This window comes from Camellia sinensis, chromosome 11 (assembly GCF_055761805.1).
Source record: "Camellia sinensis isolate YWXY chromosome 11, ASM5576180v1, whole genome shotgun sequence".
Lineage (NCBI taxonomy): Eukaryota > Viridiplantae > Streptophyta > Magnoliopsida > Ericales > Theaceae > Camellia > Camellia sinensis.
Window position 1 is genome coordinate 37,292,305 of NC_138971.1, and position 18,500 is coordinate 37,310,804.

Genomic DNA, 18,500 nt, shown 5'->3' on the forward strand with positions numbered 1-18,500 from the left:
GTTGATGAGACTGGATGACCGGTGGATAGGTCATGTTGTTGAATTTGATAGATTATCGTGGTTGTAAACAGTTTCAATATGATTTTGAACTTGTATTGTAATTTCGGCGATGAAATTCCTTAAAGGAGGGAGATTATAGCGATTTCAGTTTTGACCCGACCTTTGTTGTATCCTGGGCTCGGGTTTCATGGTTTAGTGTTGTTGTTCATCTCCTATTTCCCCTTGTTTTTCCTTTAAATTTGTCTATTGGGTTGTTGGGTTGTTGTGGTTGCATTTGGGTTGTTGTGGTTTCTAAACCCTTGTTGCCCAAATTTTTGTTTCTTACTCTCGAGCGGGCTTTGCAAACTCTCATTACTTTTGTAGGTCTGTAAAACTACTAGGAGAGTGTGTTCTACGCTTGAGCAGTCCTTTCCGTGCTCGAGCGAGCTCAGCTCGAGCGGCCATTTCTTGTGCTCGAGCATTGGTCTGTTGTCTGCAAACTACTGGATGTGTGTTTTCTACACTTGAGCATCACTTTATTGCAGAGTGGTGATGGTCTTCTTCATTGTGCCTTGGCGCTCGAGCAGAACAACTTATTGTGTCTGACACTCGAGCGTCACTTCTTGTGCTCGAGCGGATAGGAGATGGACTCCATTGAAATTAAGTTGGCCTATGTGTCCAGTGTGAAAGTCCTGAAACCGCACGTATACATGGGTGCCGATCCCGAGGAGGAAATTTTCGTAAAATGGCAAAATTAAAGTATTTGTGTGATAATTGTGTTGATTTGAGAACTACTAAGTTGTAGCCTCAGTTGGGTTGTCTGAAAGATAACTTGTTTGGTTTGTTTTTCAAAAAAAATTTTGGGAAAAATTCTCTACAATCAAAATTTCAAAAGTAATCAAACCAAACAAATTTTTCCAAAAAAAATTTCAAAATTTTGTTTGGTTGCATACTTTCCAAAATCACACTCTCTCTCATACACATCAAATCAATCACTTTTTTTAAAACTCTCTCCCCAAAATAATTTTTCAAAATCATTTCTGAAAAAAGGCAAACCAAACAAGTTTTCGCACTTTTTATCTCAAAAACTACTCTACAAACACAAACCAAACAAGCCCATGAAATTGACTCATGAGCTGAAATGAAATGAATTAACTTGAGATGAACTAATGGAAAATTGATTACGTTCTTAAGTTTGGTACTTTATGATCATATAGAATAGGAATGTTTTGGTCTCAGGCATTGTATATTCACATTATACTTATATCTTTGTTAAGATTCATATATTGTGATAATTTATTTCTACTGGGTTTTGGCTCACCCTATTTGGAAAAAACCATTTTCAGGTGTTGATGGTATGCCTCTACCAAGGCACTAGCTTGGAGGGACTTTAGAGCAAGAGCTTCCTTTTGTTGCATTTTCTTTTGTATAGCCAAGGGCTTTATTTGTATTGAGCTAGTCTCATTTTGTTGTAACCAAGCAATGACTTGGAAAGATGTAAGCCCTTAGGGTATATAAATACCTATTTAGCTTTCATTTCTCTTTACTACTTGTAACACATGCTGTAGATTCAAGATGAACTGTGTATCAATGTATATCACATGTGTCACTTTTGTATATCAATTTAGATTAATGAAAGTATATTATTTTTATTATCCTTCCACATATGAATCAGGTTCAATGTATTTATTTTGGGGCGTTACAATATTCATCCTAAGTTTAACCTTACAAAAATTCTAAATTTTAAGCTCGCTCAATTAACTCAATATGTATTGATTATTATGAATTGTTTTTTGTATATTTTTTTGGCGGTGTCTCGAAGTGATTTTAAATGAATTATACTTTTTAATAATAATTTCTGATGATGCAGTTCGGCCGATAGGAGATGGGTCGGATAAGATCCAAATGCTCCACAAGTCGATTGGCCTTCGTCTTTCCAGTAGCACCTGCGACAAGTCTAGCAGGAAAGTTCCAAAGTGGGGGTGGTTCCTTCCTGAGGACCCTTCAACGATCAAGTTAGTGAAGTATCTGACAAGAAGAAAGAGGCTTAGAGTGAAATGAGAGAACTGAGAGAGTAGTATCAAAAAGTGAGCAAGTAATCCATTACCATATGGCCTTCAGCTTCCTTATATCTCTTACCAATCATTCCCATGTCTGTTCACACTGTTCTATTGGCTGAAAGTCTATGTCCTACTCGGCGCCGGCCTTGGCAGTTTCACCATGCCGCAGAGGGAGACGGCCTTATCACATTTCATGCTTGACAGTCTCATTTAATGCTTGGCACGTGGGGCCTAGTGGCTTGTAAGGTTTTTTGTTTGCCACATGGCCGATTTCCTGCTTGACATGTACCTAATCGGTAGTTGGGTCTAACTACCATGGGCTCTCTAATTCAGCCAACTATTGGGCTTTATGATGATAATTAATCGAATGGTCATTTGGGCGACCCGTGCAGACTACGGGTCGGGTCCTTCTGGGCCATACCCATCAATTTCAATTCGGACCATTAACAAAATTTAACTATAAATGACTTTTGACCTTTTGACAAATGTCTGAGTTTAAACCCTAAAACACACATATACATGGATATATATATTTTCTTATTGTTTATTTTGTTATAAATGTTTTGAAGAAAAAAAATGTAAATATGCAGAATGTTAGAAATAAATTATTTTAAGAAGTATTATTCAGTTCAAAAGCACAAAACTTAAAAAAAAAAAATTGATTAAACAAAACTAAAATGAATCAAAATAATAGTTTTGTAATATTTGCACTTAAAAAATTAATGTTAGGATAATGTGATTTATTTATTTATTTTATAAAGGTGTGATTTATGGTATTTGAAAACTATAACTAAGTTCATTAAGAAGTATATTTTAATTAGAATTACTTTGCTTGATTTTGAAACTCAAATACAATTTTTTTAGTTTTTTGTTTTCTTTTTCATATTTTTTATACTTATTAAAAAAAATTTCAAATTTTATTAAATTTATAATTTTTTTTTTTTACATACACGTAATCTAATTGCATCTAAATATAAAATATGTGAAGAAATTTGAAAAAAGATCATTAAAATGAAAAAGTAAAAATAATAAAAAATGACACGTTTTATATTTTTTTGTCTTTAGTAAATTTTTTTTAAAAAAAAATCATAAATATCTTATTCTGTAGATGCATTTAACTAAAATATTAAAAAAAAGATTATTAAAAACAAAAAAATATTTTTTAAAAAATTAAACCAAACAAATTCGATAAGTATACTTTAATAAAAAATAATAATTAATTATTAATCATTTTTGTGACATAACGTGCTTTCTACAATTTTAAAAATCTTTTCATATTATTTTTGGGGGATGCACCAATAAATCCCAAATTAATAACTTATGCACTGTTTAGTCCTAAAAGTTTTCTTATAGACTGAAAGGTCCCATTACAATGTTAATAACATCAGATACAATGTTAATAACATCAGAGTCATGTTACAAACATTGGATTTCAAACATCTAATGTTCATTAAATTTCAATAATGTTTGAAAATATAGGATGAAAAACATCTAATGTTCATCAGATTTCAATAAATTTTGAAATTATAGAATGAAACATCAGATCATTTACATCATTCACATCATGTTGATGTAAAAATGGGACTAAATGGAGCATAAGAAAACTTTTAGGACTAAATGGTTCAACGTTTCAAAAACTAGGACTTATCGGTAAATTTTTCATTATTTTTTGGAAGAAGTATAATTTAAAAACATTTGTATTATAGTCCATTGACATATTAATGGATTAATTTAAAATTATTTATTCCAGTCGGCCCCCCAAAGTTTCATATCAGCCCAGATGTACAGTTTTGCCGTCGCTAGCTAGGTTTTCGATCTGTAGCTCCCTATTGCCGTCGTGGTAGTAGCAAGTAATGGCCTATTTGTGTGTGTGTATATATATATATATATTATCTTTAGTAATTTAAAAAAAAACCATAAATATCTTATTCTTTAGATGCATTTAACTAAAATATAAAAAAAAAATATTAAAAACAAAAAATATTTTTTCAAAAATTAAACTGAACAAATCCGATAAGTATATTTTAATAAAAAATAATAATTAATTATTAATCATTTTTGAGACATAACGTGCTTTCTACAATTTTAAAAATCTTTTCATATTAGTTTTCGGAAGAAGTATAATTTAAAAACTTTGTATTTTGTATCAGCCCAGATTTATTGTTCTGCCGTTGCTAGTTCGGTTATCGATCGATAGCTCCCTATCGCTGCCGTGGCAGTAGCAAGTAATGGCCTATTTGTGTATACATATATATATATATATTTTATCTTTAGTAATTTTAAAAAAAAATCATAAATATCTTATTCTTTAGATGCATTTAACTACAATATGAAAAAAAATATTAAAAACAAAAAATATTTTTTCAAAAATTAAATCGGACAAATCCGATAAGTATGTTTTAATAAAAAATAATAATTAATTATTAATCATTTTTGTGACAAAACGTACTTTCTACAATTTTAAAAATCTTTTCATATCAGTTTTTGGAAGAAGTATAATTTTAAAAAATTTGTATTATAGTCCATTGGCATATTAATGGATTAATTTAAAATATTTATTCCAATTGGCCCCCCAAAGTTTCGTATCAGCCCAGATCTACAGTTCTGCGTCGCTAGCTAGGTTTTCGATCTATAGCTCCCTATCGTCGCCGTGACAGTCGCAGGTAATCGCCTATTTGTGTATTTTTTTTAATACAAAACCATTGACAAGACTTGTTTGTATATGTATGTATATACTAAAAGTGGTGCATAGGATCGTGAAGAGCCCAATTGAATTTAAAATATTAATAGCAAAAATTGAAAGAATTTTTGAATATGAAAACTGAAACAGTTGCAAAATTTTGGTAGTGTTTGGTAAAATTTTAGAAATATGATTTGAGAGTGGAGTTGTATTTTGAGTTTGTGAGTTTTGAAATTATGATTTGAGTGTAAGAAATTTGTTTAGTTATGAGTTTTGAAAAAAGTTTTGAATTGAGTTTTGAGTTAAGTGTTGAATTGAGTTTAGAATGTTTGATGTGACATGTGAAATAAAAAAAATTTATTTGGTTATGAGTTTTGAAAAGAGTTTTCAAAACTTAAATAAAAAAGTTATAACTTATAACCAAATACATAACTCAAAACTCTATTGAAAATTCTATTCAAAACTCATAATCAAACTCTTTTTAACATTCAAATAAAAAAAAAAATGTCATTTTGGTCTAAAAATAATAATTTTTATATTTAAAAAATATCAAAAACAAATATAATTTTTTGACCCAAATAATAGGTGGCGATTGGCGATTAGCAATTGCAAAAAATAAAAAATAAATTACACTGTTCCGGTCAACCGGCCGAACGTTCGAGAGACGTCCGGAAGGATGACTAGGTAAATCCAAAATTCAAAAATTCTCTGCTTTTCAGAATGGAGAACACAAAAGAGAGAGAGAGTTGCCAAACGTGAAGAAGAATTACATTTTGAAATGTGTGGTTGAATCACATTTTGAAAACTCCATCCAAGCATGTAATGCAAATGGAAAGGTGGAATTATATTTACAGAACATAACCAAACACAGCCTTTAGATAGTGTTTGGTAGAGTTTTAGAAATATAATTTGAGAGTAGAGTTGCATCTTGAGTTTGTGAATTCTGAAATTATAATTTGAGTGTAGAAAATTTGTTTGGTCATGAGTATTGAAAAGAGTGTTGAATTGAGTTTTGAGTTGAGTGTTGAATTGAGTTTTGAATGTTTGATGTGACATGTGAAATAAGAAAATTCGTTTGGTGATAATTTTCAAAACGTAATTCAAAAATAACCAAACACACAACTCAAAACTCTATTGAAAATTCTATTCAAAACTCATAACCAAACTCTTTTTAACATTCAAATAAAAAAAAATGTTATTTTGGTCTAAAAAAATAATTTTTATAATTAAAAAATATCAAATATATATATATATATATATATATCCAATTAACAGGTTGTGATTGGCGATTGGCAATTGCAAAAAAAAAAAAAAAAAAAAAAAATTACACTGTCCCGATCAACCGGCTGGACAACTGACCGAACGTTCGGGGACGTCTGGGAGGATGACTGGGTAGATCCAAAATTCAAAAATCCTCTAGTTTTTAGAATGGAGAACACGAAGAGAGAGAGAGAGTTGCCAAACGTAAAGGAGAATAACATTTTGAAATGTGTGGTGGAATCACATTTTAAGAACTCCATCCAAACATAAAATGCAAATAGAGGGATGAAATTATATTTACAGAACATAACTAAACACAGCCTTTTCATGCTGGCCCCCAAGATTTTGAAACCGAATCTGTTATTTGTGGGTCATAATTGGTAGTCAAAAAAGCATATCACCAATTTGGGTGCTCACATTATATTACGTAGAAAGGTGTGCACGGGGTGTGCTTGAAATTGACAGTTACACAGGATTTATGGTGTGGTTGAATTTACAATTACATAAGGGTAAGTTAGGAATATAAAAGGCTGTGATAGAAAAGGGCTCGGGAGCTTGTATTTGCACACACCCATTACACTCTATACATATCATTTTTAAAAAATAATTTGTTTGAAAGTAGTATTCTGAAAATAAATAACTTGTTCGGAAGTAGAATTCCAAAAATAAACAACTTGTTCGGAAGTAGAATTCTAAAAATTATCATTTCTTTCGACATTCAACTTCCGAATGTATTTATTTAAATTATGTGTGATGTCCATAATAGTAATTTCACTTGAGAATAAAATTGTAATAAAAATAATTATCATTAAATGTGTGCACAGAGTGGATTGGGTGTATGCAAATAGAAGCTCCCAAAAGGGCTCATACCAAGTCTACTTATAGTTTAAGAACTAGAGGAAATACATATCCACACAGGTGTGGCAATAAAGAAAAGCAATTCAAGAAATCAAGTCTAGTCTTTGCTTTATAAATAGTATAAATAGATAGACATAGATAGATAAATAGATAGTATAATAGATGTATATTAGCAGTGGGTACAAATGAATTGCGGAAAACTCTATGATGTGCACCCCTTTAGGCATATTTTGTTGAGTTATGCACCCCTAAAGGGATGCACACCAATGAAGAAGATGTGTTAAATTTGAAAAAAGATCATCAATTGGTTATAGTTGTTTGTATTAGCAGTTATCAAATTTAGGGACATTGTTGAAAACCAAAAAAATGTGACAAGACTTAATGCATCTGTATAGTATAAAATTGCGAACAATTTGACTAAATCTAAAATTGAAAATTGATTACTCGAGAAAAAAAGATTAATTAGTGAAATAGTGTGTGTATGTTTTTTTATTTTTTATTTATTTATTTTTTTATCCCTAATTGGAGTGAAATAATGTTGTTTTATTTTATAAATACATAATTAAAAGTGTACCAGATATCTCCGTTTCCTAATTTTTAGATACATGTCAAGTCGATGCATCCCGTTTCTATTCTTCAAAGCTAAAACTTGTAAATACCGACATCCTTTGTTTATAGTTTTCCACAGAACAATCGGGGAGAATTTGATGAAAACTTTGAAGCTCTTTATGGATTATCTGATGTTGCCACAATTCTAACCCGAGACAGATTTATCAATAACAAGTTTGTAAAAAGAACCAAGAAACTATATATCTATGGAAATCCAAGTATGATGCCTAGATGTTTTTTCTTCTTTCTTCTTCATATATTTTATTCTCCACACTTTAATGCATTACAACTCCAAAGCAAAATCTTACTCAGATCCTTTACCAATTCTTAACCCTGCTTTGCTAGCCTAGCCTACTTAGCATTAAGTCGTTAACCAATCAACCACAACAAAAGAGTAATCTAACCAGCCTGTGCTACTGTTGATAGTAATCAAAAGAGCCATTGGATACTACTTGCCTTTCCATTCCTAAAACCCTACCATTTTCTGACCTTACAATAAATACTGAAATCCTATTTTTTAACCAACTAGTTAGCTCTAAAATATAACTAAATCAGCCTTAAAATCTCTCCTACTACACTGTCCTAGGAGAGTTCCCCACACTTGACCTACATTTTGCTTCTCCATGAATATCAATCCAAAGATTTTGAGCTTTCAAATTAAGTTATTCTGGTTGTGACGCTACATTTGTTACTTATTTTTCATTTTCCCCCCCATGGGTAACACGTGCTTCTTGTTTTAAAGTGGAATTGTAGACACAACTGTAAGAAGGTAAAAGAGTAGGGTTTTGAAATAGCTATATTATTTTGTTATTAAAATGGAATCATAAATCTAATATTATCACGGTTATTCTTGGAATCCACCGCTTGTATTTAAATTGTTGGGTAAATCCAGAGGTTACTGTCCCTCGATGCTCGGATATTGTCCTTGTGAAATATGTTTCAAAGAGGCTCAGTTGATGCTTACTGCTAGAATAATTATGTTGAACAAAGTAAGGTTCTTCATAACTACACAAATTTTCTTTCCTGGATGTATTTAGTTCATGTATTAACTTTATCTGTTGAGGATAGCCTGTTAGTTGATTTCGCATCAGCTCTGGATTGCAAAGTTCATAATTTCCTGATGAAGTACTTGGGTCTTCCGTTGGGAGCACATCCTAGGTTAAGAAAAACTTGGAAGCCGACATTGCAAAGAATCAAATTGAAGTTGGCATCATGGAAAAGAAGGTTCCTATTGTTCGGGGGTAGACTGACTTTGGTGAAATCGTTGTTAAGCGCATTGCCAGTGTATTATCTCTCAATTTTCAGAATGCCTGTGGGGGTGGAGAAAGAAATTGGATAGTGATGTTCAGAAGTTACACTTGGTTAAGTGGGAAAAAGTGACAAAAGGTAAGGAATGGGAAGGGTTGGGTGTTAGAAATATTAGAATTATGAACGATACTTTGCTCTTAAATGGTGGTGGAGATTTGGGATGGAAATAGAGTCTATGGATGAATTTTATTTGCTAGGTGTACGGGGTGGATTGAAGGTGTTGGTTTCCAAATATGATCTCTGGGCAGTCTGCTTCCAGATTATAGAAAGATATTTTATTGGTGCAAGTTAGGAGTCCACTTGTTTTTGGCCTCTTTTTTGATCATGTGAATTTTAGTTTGGGCGATGGTTGTAGGATGTCCTTTTGGAAAGATGAGTGGATTAGGAAGGGGGAGACACTTCAATGTAGCTTTCCAAGGTTGCACCAGCTGTGTTTGAACAAGGAAGGGAGTGTAGCAAATTTTTTGAACAACTTCGAAGCTGGCCAAAACATGACATTTAGGAGAACCCTATTTTCATGGGAAGAGGAGTCGTCTAGATTACTACTGAAATAACTGGAGGCTCCATTAATTAGGCAGGGGTGTTTGGAAGTTTTAAAATGGGCAGCTGATTCAAGTAGCATGTTCTTAGTTGCATCACTGTATAAGTGCTACGAGTTATCGTTGGGGCCAAGGGAGGAGGGAGTAAATTTAGTTTGGAAAAATGTAGCCCCTTACAGAGTGAGATTTTTTGGGTGGCTGGCTTGGTGTGGCATAATCAAATTGGTGGAGAGGTTGATAAGATAGGGGATTATAAGTACTCAAGAGCAGGGATTATGTTGTCTCCGTGGGGAGGAAGTAGAGTCACCCTAACATGTGCTTCTATGGTGCAGAAATGTTTGGAAAGTGTGGTCTGTGATTGTGAATTGGTGGGGTCTGGTCTGGGTGGTACCTTGTTTAGTCAATTATCTTCTGGTTTGGTGGCAGAGTTGGAAGTTTAGGAAAGCAAAGAAAGTGGTGTGGAAGGCAATACCGTTTGCTGTGTTATGGTCAGTGTGGAAATTGGGGGACAGATGTTTGTTCAATAGTGCGCAACCGAACTGGGGGGAACTTATCGATCTAATCAAGTTCATGTTATTTTCTAGGCTAATTTGAAATTGGGAGAGCTAAGATGCCATCAGTGTCGGAGTTGTTATATTGTCAGGATTAGCTATCATTGTGCCACTGAATGCCTGTGTAGGTTGGTTCTGTTTGGGGCTGATGTGATGATGCTGTCCTTATTGTTACTTTGGTTCGGAGAAACATTAGATGATGCTAAAGATTGGATTGGGCGTAAAGGGTTTGATAAGTTTTGAAGTGCTCTGCTGGTACGGGATTATATTTTGGTGAAACATAGGCTGCTATTGGCTCTTGATGCTGTGGCTGAGGTGTGTATTTGCTGCTACTAACGAATTGAAGGGGCTGCTGATAAAGAGTGTGTGTATGTTTATTTACTGATGAATGGAATGTACCGGAATGGTAGCTTGGGGGGCCTGCTTTGGTTTTGTTCCTTTTTACGTTTATTTGTGGTTGTTCTTCTTGTTTTTGGTTAGTCGCTCATGAACTCGATGTGATGCTTGTAGATGATTGGGCATACTTTATTGTGCCAACCTAGTTGTGACACTACAGGAAAGTAGGGATTTAACGGCGTTTAATTAACGGCATTTTATTAAACGTCACATTTTTTAATTTTTAATGGCGTTTTATAATCGCCGTATATTTTTTTAACCAAAACGGCACCATTTTAAAATTGAAGGCGTTTAAAAACGCCTCTGAATACGGTGCACACACGCGCCCCTTTTTGAAACCCTTATTCTTGAATCTGTGCGCTTTCTCTCTCTTATACGCACACATCTCTGTTATCTTATATGCACACATCTCTCTCTCTCTCTCTCTTAGCGACGAAGAAGACGAAGGAGAGTACTCTAGGAAGAAGCTTCGTCTCTTGAAAGATCAATCGGCTGTTCTTGAAGAGAGCTTCAAAGAACACAAGCTTCATCGGCTGTTCAAAGCGATTTCAAAGCGATTTCGAAGATTCAGATCGATATCAATCGGCTGTTCAGAGCGATTTCGAAGATTCAGAGCGGCATGTGCGTTGCTGAACTTGTCGTTGATCGACGAGAACAAGATTTCGATCGGAGCTTGCGGAGCGATTCTGCCATTGATAACGCTATTGATGAATGGATTGAATAGGGGGAAGAAGGACGCGATGACGACGCTGTACAAGCTGTGTACGGTGAAGGTGAACAAGGAGAGGGCGGTGAAGGGAGGGGCAGTGAAGGCGGTGGTGGGGCTGGTGGCGGCGGAGCAGATGGCGGAGAAGGCGATGGTGGTGATGAGTAGCTTGGCGGCGGTGGCGGAAGGGAAGGAGGCGATTGTGGAGGAAGGGGGGATTGCGGCGTTGGTGGAGGTGGTCGAGGATGGGTCCCGAAAGGGAAGGAGTTCGCGGTGATGACGCTGTTGCAGTTGTGTGGTGAGAGTGTGAGGAATAGGGGTTTGCTTGTCAGGGAAGGTGAGATTCCTCCATTGGCAGCGCTTGCTCAAACTGGTACTGCAAAAGCCAAGCACAAGGTCAGTTTAGTGAAATTTCACGCTACTTTTTTTTTATTTATTATTTTATTAATTTTTTTGGGAGGTAACAGAATCTCCAACGTCAATCAAAAAATTTATTAATTTTGAGTAAAAATTTAATAACAGGGGTAATTTGATATCGTTTATTTCAACGTTGAATTAGAATTTTTATCAGATTTTTTTATATTCTATTGTCTAATAAGACGGCCAAGCAGATGTCATGGAGGTCGTCCAGAGATGAACAATAAAGACTGTGGACATCTATGTTCGTATCCATTGGCTAACTATAAGTATAAAAATTACCTATAATTTCCTTGTGATGATGTTTGACGGGCAGCATGAATTTTAATGCCTAATTGTTTGGTTTTGCAGGCTGAAACACTGCTAAGGTATTTGAGAGAACAAAGACAAGAAGCTTCTACTTTGAGTCCTGAGAGTTAGAGGGGTATTCACATGAGATTAGGTTTTATAATTATACTAGAGTGTTTTATAATCATTGATAACTTCTATTACTGTTATTATTATCTTGGGTGGTACTGTGAAGATTATTGTATTTTCTATTAGTTATTTAGGGTAGTTTAGTCTATTAGATTATTAGGGTTTATTTCATTTAGGTTATATATATTGTACTCAGTGATTATTCAATGATATATGAAATAGATGTTCTTTGTTATCATGGTATTAGAGCAGGTTCTGAGTCAAACCTCTAGAAGCCCTTGAGTCGACGTCTTCTTCCCTGTGATCGTCTGGTGTGATTGAAGGCTTCTAGCAACCAACAGTTCTCTCGCGAATGCCTCTGCTTGGCTTCGAGACCCGACTGCCCTGTCTCGCACCTACCTCTTCTGTTCTGCTTCATGAATTTCGTTCGTGGTTCTCTCAGTAATTTCGGCTCCAAGTCGTCAATGTCGTTCGTCATTCTTTCGTCAATCGAGACTGCCTGACTCTGCTTTGATTTCTCTCTGGTCGTTCGTGGTTCTGGTCGCTGGGATTGGGACTCTCTCCTTCGCCCTTCCTCATCGTGATCTCTGGCTCACTGTATCTCTCTGACTGGTACTACTCTCTCTCTCTTCTCTTCGCACTTCGTCATCGTGGTCTCTGGTTCAGTGTGTATCTGTGTCTGGTACTGTTTGTTATTTGCACTGGGTTGTTTGATTATAGCAATATGGCTGATGATAAATTGCAAGCCATCACGACTAAGTTGGATGGCACAAATTATTCTTATTGGTCTCATGTAATGAAAAATTTTATCATGGGTAAAGGTATGTGGAACTATGTTATTGGTGTAACTACTCGACCATTAGAATCCAAAGAAACTGAGGCTGATGTTGCTAAATGGGATAAGGAAAATGCACAAATTCTTACATGGTTTCATAATTCAGTTCAAACCACCATTGGTATGAATTTCTCCAAGTATTTTACTTCTAAACAAGTTTGGGACTATTTGAAAACTATGTACCTTGAGTCTAACTTTGCCAAACAGTATGAACTTGAGATGTCCATTCACAGTGCTAGTCAGAAAGATAAGTCCATTCAGGAATTTTATAATGAGATGACTACTTATTGGGATCAGCTTGCTCTAATGGAACCATCAGATTTGCAGTTACTTGATAGTTATACCAAGTATCGGGAGAAGCAACGTCTTGTTCAGTTTCTTATGGCCCTTCGTGATCAGTTTGAGCCACTTCAGGACGCTATTCTTCATCGGTCCCCCTTGCCTTCTGTTGATGGTGCTGTCTGTGAGCTTATTGCAGAAGAAACTCGCTTTAAGGTGGCTCATGGTACTCCTCATTCCCAATCAGTTTTTGCCACTCCTCCGCTCTTGCCAACCCCACCATCTTCTTTATTTCAAGTTACTGGTAAGCCCAAGCCTTGGGTTTCTATGGATGAGTGCAGCTTCTGTCATCAGAAAGGTCATTGGAAACATGCTTGTCCTAAGCTGGTGCAGCCCAAAGGCCATTCACCTGGTCCACCATCCTCTAAGCCGATATCTTCGGGATCTCGCTCATCTGCCGCCTTTTCTACACCAGTTTTTTAGAATGGTCTATCTTCCAATATGCAGTCTATGTTTGAGCAGTTCAAGTCTTTCATGGTGGCCAATCCAACTCTTTCGTCCCAGGCTTCCGCTATGACTACCACTCAATTAGGTTTGTCTGGTTCATCATCCTCAGGTAATATCCACACTTCGTGGATCTTTGATTCTGGTTGTTCACATCATATGACCCCTGTTGCATCTCTCCTTAGTAATTGTGTCTCCCCTCCTTCTCCTATCACTATTGCTACTGCTAATGGTTCATCTATGCCTGTCTCCTCTATTGGTTCTATTTTCTCTTCCCATTTGTCTCTTTCTCCTGTATTTTATGTACCTCACCTCTCACTTAGTCTTATTTCTATTAGTCAATTATCTGATTCCGGTTTTGATGTTGTTTTCTCTTCCTCTCATTGTGTTGTGCAGGATCGGGTCTCCAAGAGGCAGATTGGGATCGGGCGTAGAGTTGGAGAACTATATATCTTGGACAGCTTACATGTTCCTTTAGATGTGTCTTCTACTGCATTGTCTTCTTTTTGTTTAAACAATAAGTCCTCTTTATTTTATATTTGGCATTCTAGGTTAGGTCATTTGTCGAGTGATCGTTTGAGGATGTTAGTTCAGTCTGGACATTTAGGCCATTTTCCCATTGCTGATATTTCAGAGTGTCGTGGTTGTAAACTGGCTAAAATGTCTGCTCTTCCCTTTAATAAAAGTAGTTCTATTTCATCTTCTCCTTTTCAATTGGTTCATACTGATGTTTGGGGTTCTTCCCCTATAGTTACTAAGGGCGGTTCGCAATATTATGTATCTTTTGTGGATGATTACAGTCAGTTTACATGGGTTTATTTGATGACACGAAAATCTGATTTTTACAAAATATATTCCAATTTTCACTCCATGATTTGCACTCAATTTTCCACCACCATTAAAGTTCTTCGTTCTGATTTGGGGGGTGAGTATTACTTGTCTGAGTTTGAGGAGTTTTTAGCTACTCATGGTACTATTCATCAGTCTTCTTGTTCAGACACTCCTGCCCAAAATGGTCGCGCTGAGCGCAAACATCGCCATCTTCTTGATACAGCTCGTTCTTTGCTACTCTCATCCTTTGTCCCTTCTGTCTTTTGGGGCGAAGCTGTGCTCACTGCTGCATATCTTCTCAATCGGATGCCTACTCCTCTTCTCTTCGGCTCCTCTCCGTATGAGCGTCTTCTTGGTGTTACTCCCAATTATTCTCTTCTTCGTGTTTTCGGTTCTACATGCTTTGTGCTCCTTCCTAAACGGGCGCGCTCTAAGCTTAGTCCTCGTTGTGTCCTATGTGTCTTTTTAGGGTATGGCATTAATCAGAAAGGTTATCGGTGCTATGATCCTGCCACCAAAAAGCTTTATGTGTCTAGGCATGTCACTTTTTTGGAAAAACTACCCTACTACACTATACCTTCCACCCCTATCCCTATTACCAAGGAGGAATTGGTTCACATTGACCCATTTCCTTCTGATGTTTCTTCTAATGAGTTTGTTTCTGATCTTGAGATCTCTACCTTGCCTCCTCCTAGTACCTCTAATATCTCAGCAGCTCCTCCCTCTCCAGCTCCCACTTCCCCTGCTCCTCTTCTTGTTTATCAGCGTCGCAAAGCACTTCCGAGTTCGCCTGTCTCTAGCTCTACTGTCCCTCCAGCTGTTTCTTTGGATCCCGCTCCTCCTGCCCGTCGTTTTCCCATGCGTGATCGTCGTGCTCCGAACTGGTATGGTTTTGGTAATACATGTTTTTCCCTTTCATATCAGTCTTTTCTTTCTTGTCTTCATACTTATTTTGAGCCTAGGTCCTACAAGGAAGCTTGTCATGATCCCAATTGGATTGCTGCCATGAATGACGAGTTAACTGCTTTAGCTAATACTCAGACTTGGGATTTGGTTCCATTACCTACTGGCAAGAATATTGTAGGCTCTAAATGGGTTTATAAGGTCAAAACCCTTTCTGATGGTTCTTTGGAACGATACAAGGCTCGTTTGGTTGCCCAGGGCTTTTCTCAGGAGTATGGGATTGATTACAATGAGACTTTTGCCCCCGTTGCCAAGATGACTACTGTTCGCACTCTTATCTCTGTTGTTGCTGCCCATCACTGGCCTTTGTTTCAACTTGATGTCAAAAATGCCTTTCTGAATGGGCATCTTGCAGAGGAAGTATATATGCGCCCTCCACCGGGTCTCTCACACCCTCCTGGTATGGTTTGTCGTCTTTGCCGTGCTCTCTATGGTCTTAAGCAGTCTCCTCGTGCTTGGTATGAGCGATTTCACTCTGTTGCACTTCAGCTTGGGTTTTGCCCTAGTCATCATGATTGTGCTCTATTTGTTCGGCGTACTTCTATTGGCCTTGTTCTTCTTCTCTTATATGTGGATGATATGATCATCACAGGCTCTGATTGTAATACTATTGAGGAGGTTAAGCATCAGTTGTTTCAGGAGTTCGAGATGAAAGATTTGGGGTCTCTTCGGTATTTTCTTGGTATTGAGGTTGCTACTTCTCCTACTGGGTATCTTCTTTCTCAGACTAAATATGCCCGTGATATTCTTTCTCGTGCCAATCTCACTGATGATAAGATTGTCGACACTCCTCTTGAGTTGCATGCTAAGTTTTCTGCTTCTGATGGAGTTCCTCTTGAGGATCCCACTTTGTATCGTGAGTTGGTTGGGTGCCTTGTTTATCTCACCGTTACTCGTCCGGATATCTCCTATGCTGTGCACATTCTCAGTCAGTTTGTTTCTGCTCCTCGCTCCACACACTGGGCTGCCTTACTCCATACTCTGCGCTACCTTCAGGGCACTTTGTTGCAATGTCTGCTGTTATCCGCCTCTTCGGACTTGACTCTCCGTGCCTATGCTGACGCTGATTGGGCCGGTGACATCTCTGATCGCAAATCCACTTCTGGTCTTTGTGTTTTCCTTGGTGATTCTCTCATATCTTGGAAAAGTAAGAAACAGTTTGTTGTTGCTCGTTCCACTGCTGAGGATGAGTATCGCGCCATGGCTCATGCTACTTCCGAGATAGTCTGGCTTCGCTGGCTTCTCTCTGATATGGGCATCTCTCTTTCTGATCCGACTCCGTTGTATTGTGATAATCAGAGTGCTGTTCAGATTGCTCATAATTCAGTCTTCCATGAGCGGACCAAGCATGTTGAAATCGATTGTCACTTTATCCGACAGCACCTTCAGGCTGGCACTATTTCTCTTCCTTTTGTTCCGTCCTCTCTTCAGTTAGCCGATTTTTTTACAAAGACTCATACTGTTGCTCGTTTTCGTTTTCTTCTTAGCAAACTTTCGATGCTTTCTGCGCTCGCATCCTCAGTTTGAGGGGGGGTGTGAAGATTATTGTATTTTCTATTAGTTATTTAGGGTAGTTTAGTCTATTAGATTACTAGGGTTTATTTCATTTAGGTTATATATATTGTACTCAATGATTATTCAATGATATATGAAATAGATGTTCTTTGTTATCAGGTACTTAGTACTTATTTTTCTTGGCAGGTCATGGGATCATCATGACATTTTATCTGTTCTGCCTGAATTCAATTCAAGTGGTCACTGCTCAACTAGTGCCCGGTTGAGGTCAATTGCTTCATACAGTGGTCGAAAGGAGACTGTTGTTTATGCCACTGATGTACATACTAGGATGGTAATTCGGTGCAAAGTTTACATTGACAACTTCTCCAGGATCCAGATATTTCATAACTCCATCAAACTTGACTTAGATGGGCTTGGTACTCTCCATGTTCGTGCCTTTGATGATGAAGGTAATGATGAGCTGCTGAAGTTTATATTTTTAGATTGAGAACGTTGAAATTGTTATTTCTTTGTTAATTTATTTTTTCCTGTAAGAAAATGGTTTACCTTTTGCCTGTGAGAAAGTGGTTTACTAATTGTTTAACTTTCTTGTAAGTTTTCCAATTATCTCCTATTATTATTATTTTTTTTTCTTGTTTTCATTCTCTCCAGATGTTTATGCTGTATGCTTGTTGAAAACTGTATTCACATTCATTCTGTTGTTTATTCTTTGTGACTCTGTATGTCTGTTCATAAATTTTAATTTTCTTGGACTGTGTTGCAGAAAATGCATTTTCATCATTAGTGGGCTTACAGTTTATGTGTCATCTTATGCCTGAAGCTAATGGATTGCCTCATCACCTTGTTCATATTCCTCTACAGGACTCTCCTCTGAGTGACTGTGGAGGATTATGTGGTGACTGTAGATATCCAAACAAAACTTGAAGATAGTGTAAGTCTGTGGGTCCCTCTTTTTTGTGCCTTTTTGATATAATATATATAGACTGTTACTTACATAAAAAGAACAAGATAATGTCAGTTTGCTGGTAATATATCATCATATGGTTGTAGTGAGCGACAGGATGGTGTTTCCATATCTAAATATTGCTCTTTTCATGTTACAGGTTTATTCATGATTGCATCCCATTGTTGGCTAGCAGAGTTTATGCCTCGAATAATAAATGGTAATCATTTCGATTCTCTGTGAAAGCTCTAGTACTCATTCCAAGTTCTTGATTGTTTTTGGGTGAATTAAGTTCCTGATTGTTCTTTCACTGGAATCTAAACTCTGTTTTCTGAATTTGTAACTCTGTCACATATGTATCTGATTTGATTGATTTCTGAATCTATCACCCTGTCATATAGGTAGATAACTAAATTAGTTTTTTTTTAATTTTTTTATTGTTTTCTTCCAGGATGATAATAGGAAGTGGGTATGCACACTTCAGGATCTATTTGTTTTCTTTGCTGCATGTCAGTCAAATAATGTTTTCCAGAAGCATCTTCACTTCATAGTTACCAAATGCAAGATCTCTCCTGTCCGATTTTTGTTGAAGCTTTTCACTGAAAAAGGTTTTGATCATGGCATCCTCTTCAATTATTTGTTTTGTCGCATTTGTTTTGTTTTGTTTCTTTGGTTATAAGCAACACTTTTGTCGAAATCCGTAAAATTGACAGGGAATAGCACAATCTGGAGTAATTTTCTTGAGGAACTTCTGAGATTGATGGTTCAACAAAAGAGGCTCATGCTATCAGACAGAAAAGTTCTGCCTTCATTTTTAACATCTTTGCTTGGCTCTTAGTGCCATAGC

At 36.5% G+C, this 18,500-nt stretch overlaps 1 protein-coding gene across 1 annotated transcript in view; it reads left to right on the forward strand.

Moving 5' to 3' along the window:
* The window catches only part of LOC145802271 (uncharacterized), a 36,277-nt gene extending 18,209 nt beyond the window's left edge, over nt 1–18,068 (forward strand). Inside the window, exons 2-9 of the mRNA XM_082894951.1 lie at nt 1,850–1,994; nt 9,973–10,071; nt 10,129–10,159; nt 10,528–11,342; nt 11,715–11,787; nt 16,894–17,159; nt 17,474–17,641; nt 17,814–18,068. Of these exons, the coding sequence (XP_082751077.1) occupies nt 1,850–1,994; nt 9,973–10,071; nt 10,129–10,159; nt 10,528–11,223 (971 nt within the window). The 3' untranslated portion in view covers nt 11,224–11,342; nt 11,715–11,787; nt 16,894–17,159; nt 17,474–17,641; nt 17,814–18,068. The remainder of the gene's footprint in view (nt 1–1,849; nt 1,995–9,972; nt 10,072–10,128; nt 10,160–10,527; nt 11,343–11,714; nt 11,788–16,893; nt 17,160–17,473; nt 17,642–17,813) is intronic.
* The last annotated feature ends 432 nt before the right edge of the window (nt 18,069–18,500 follow it).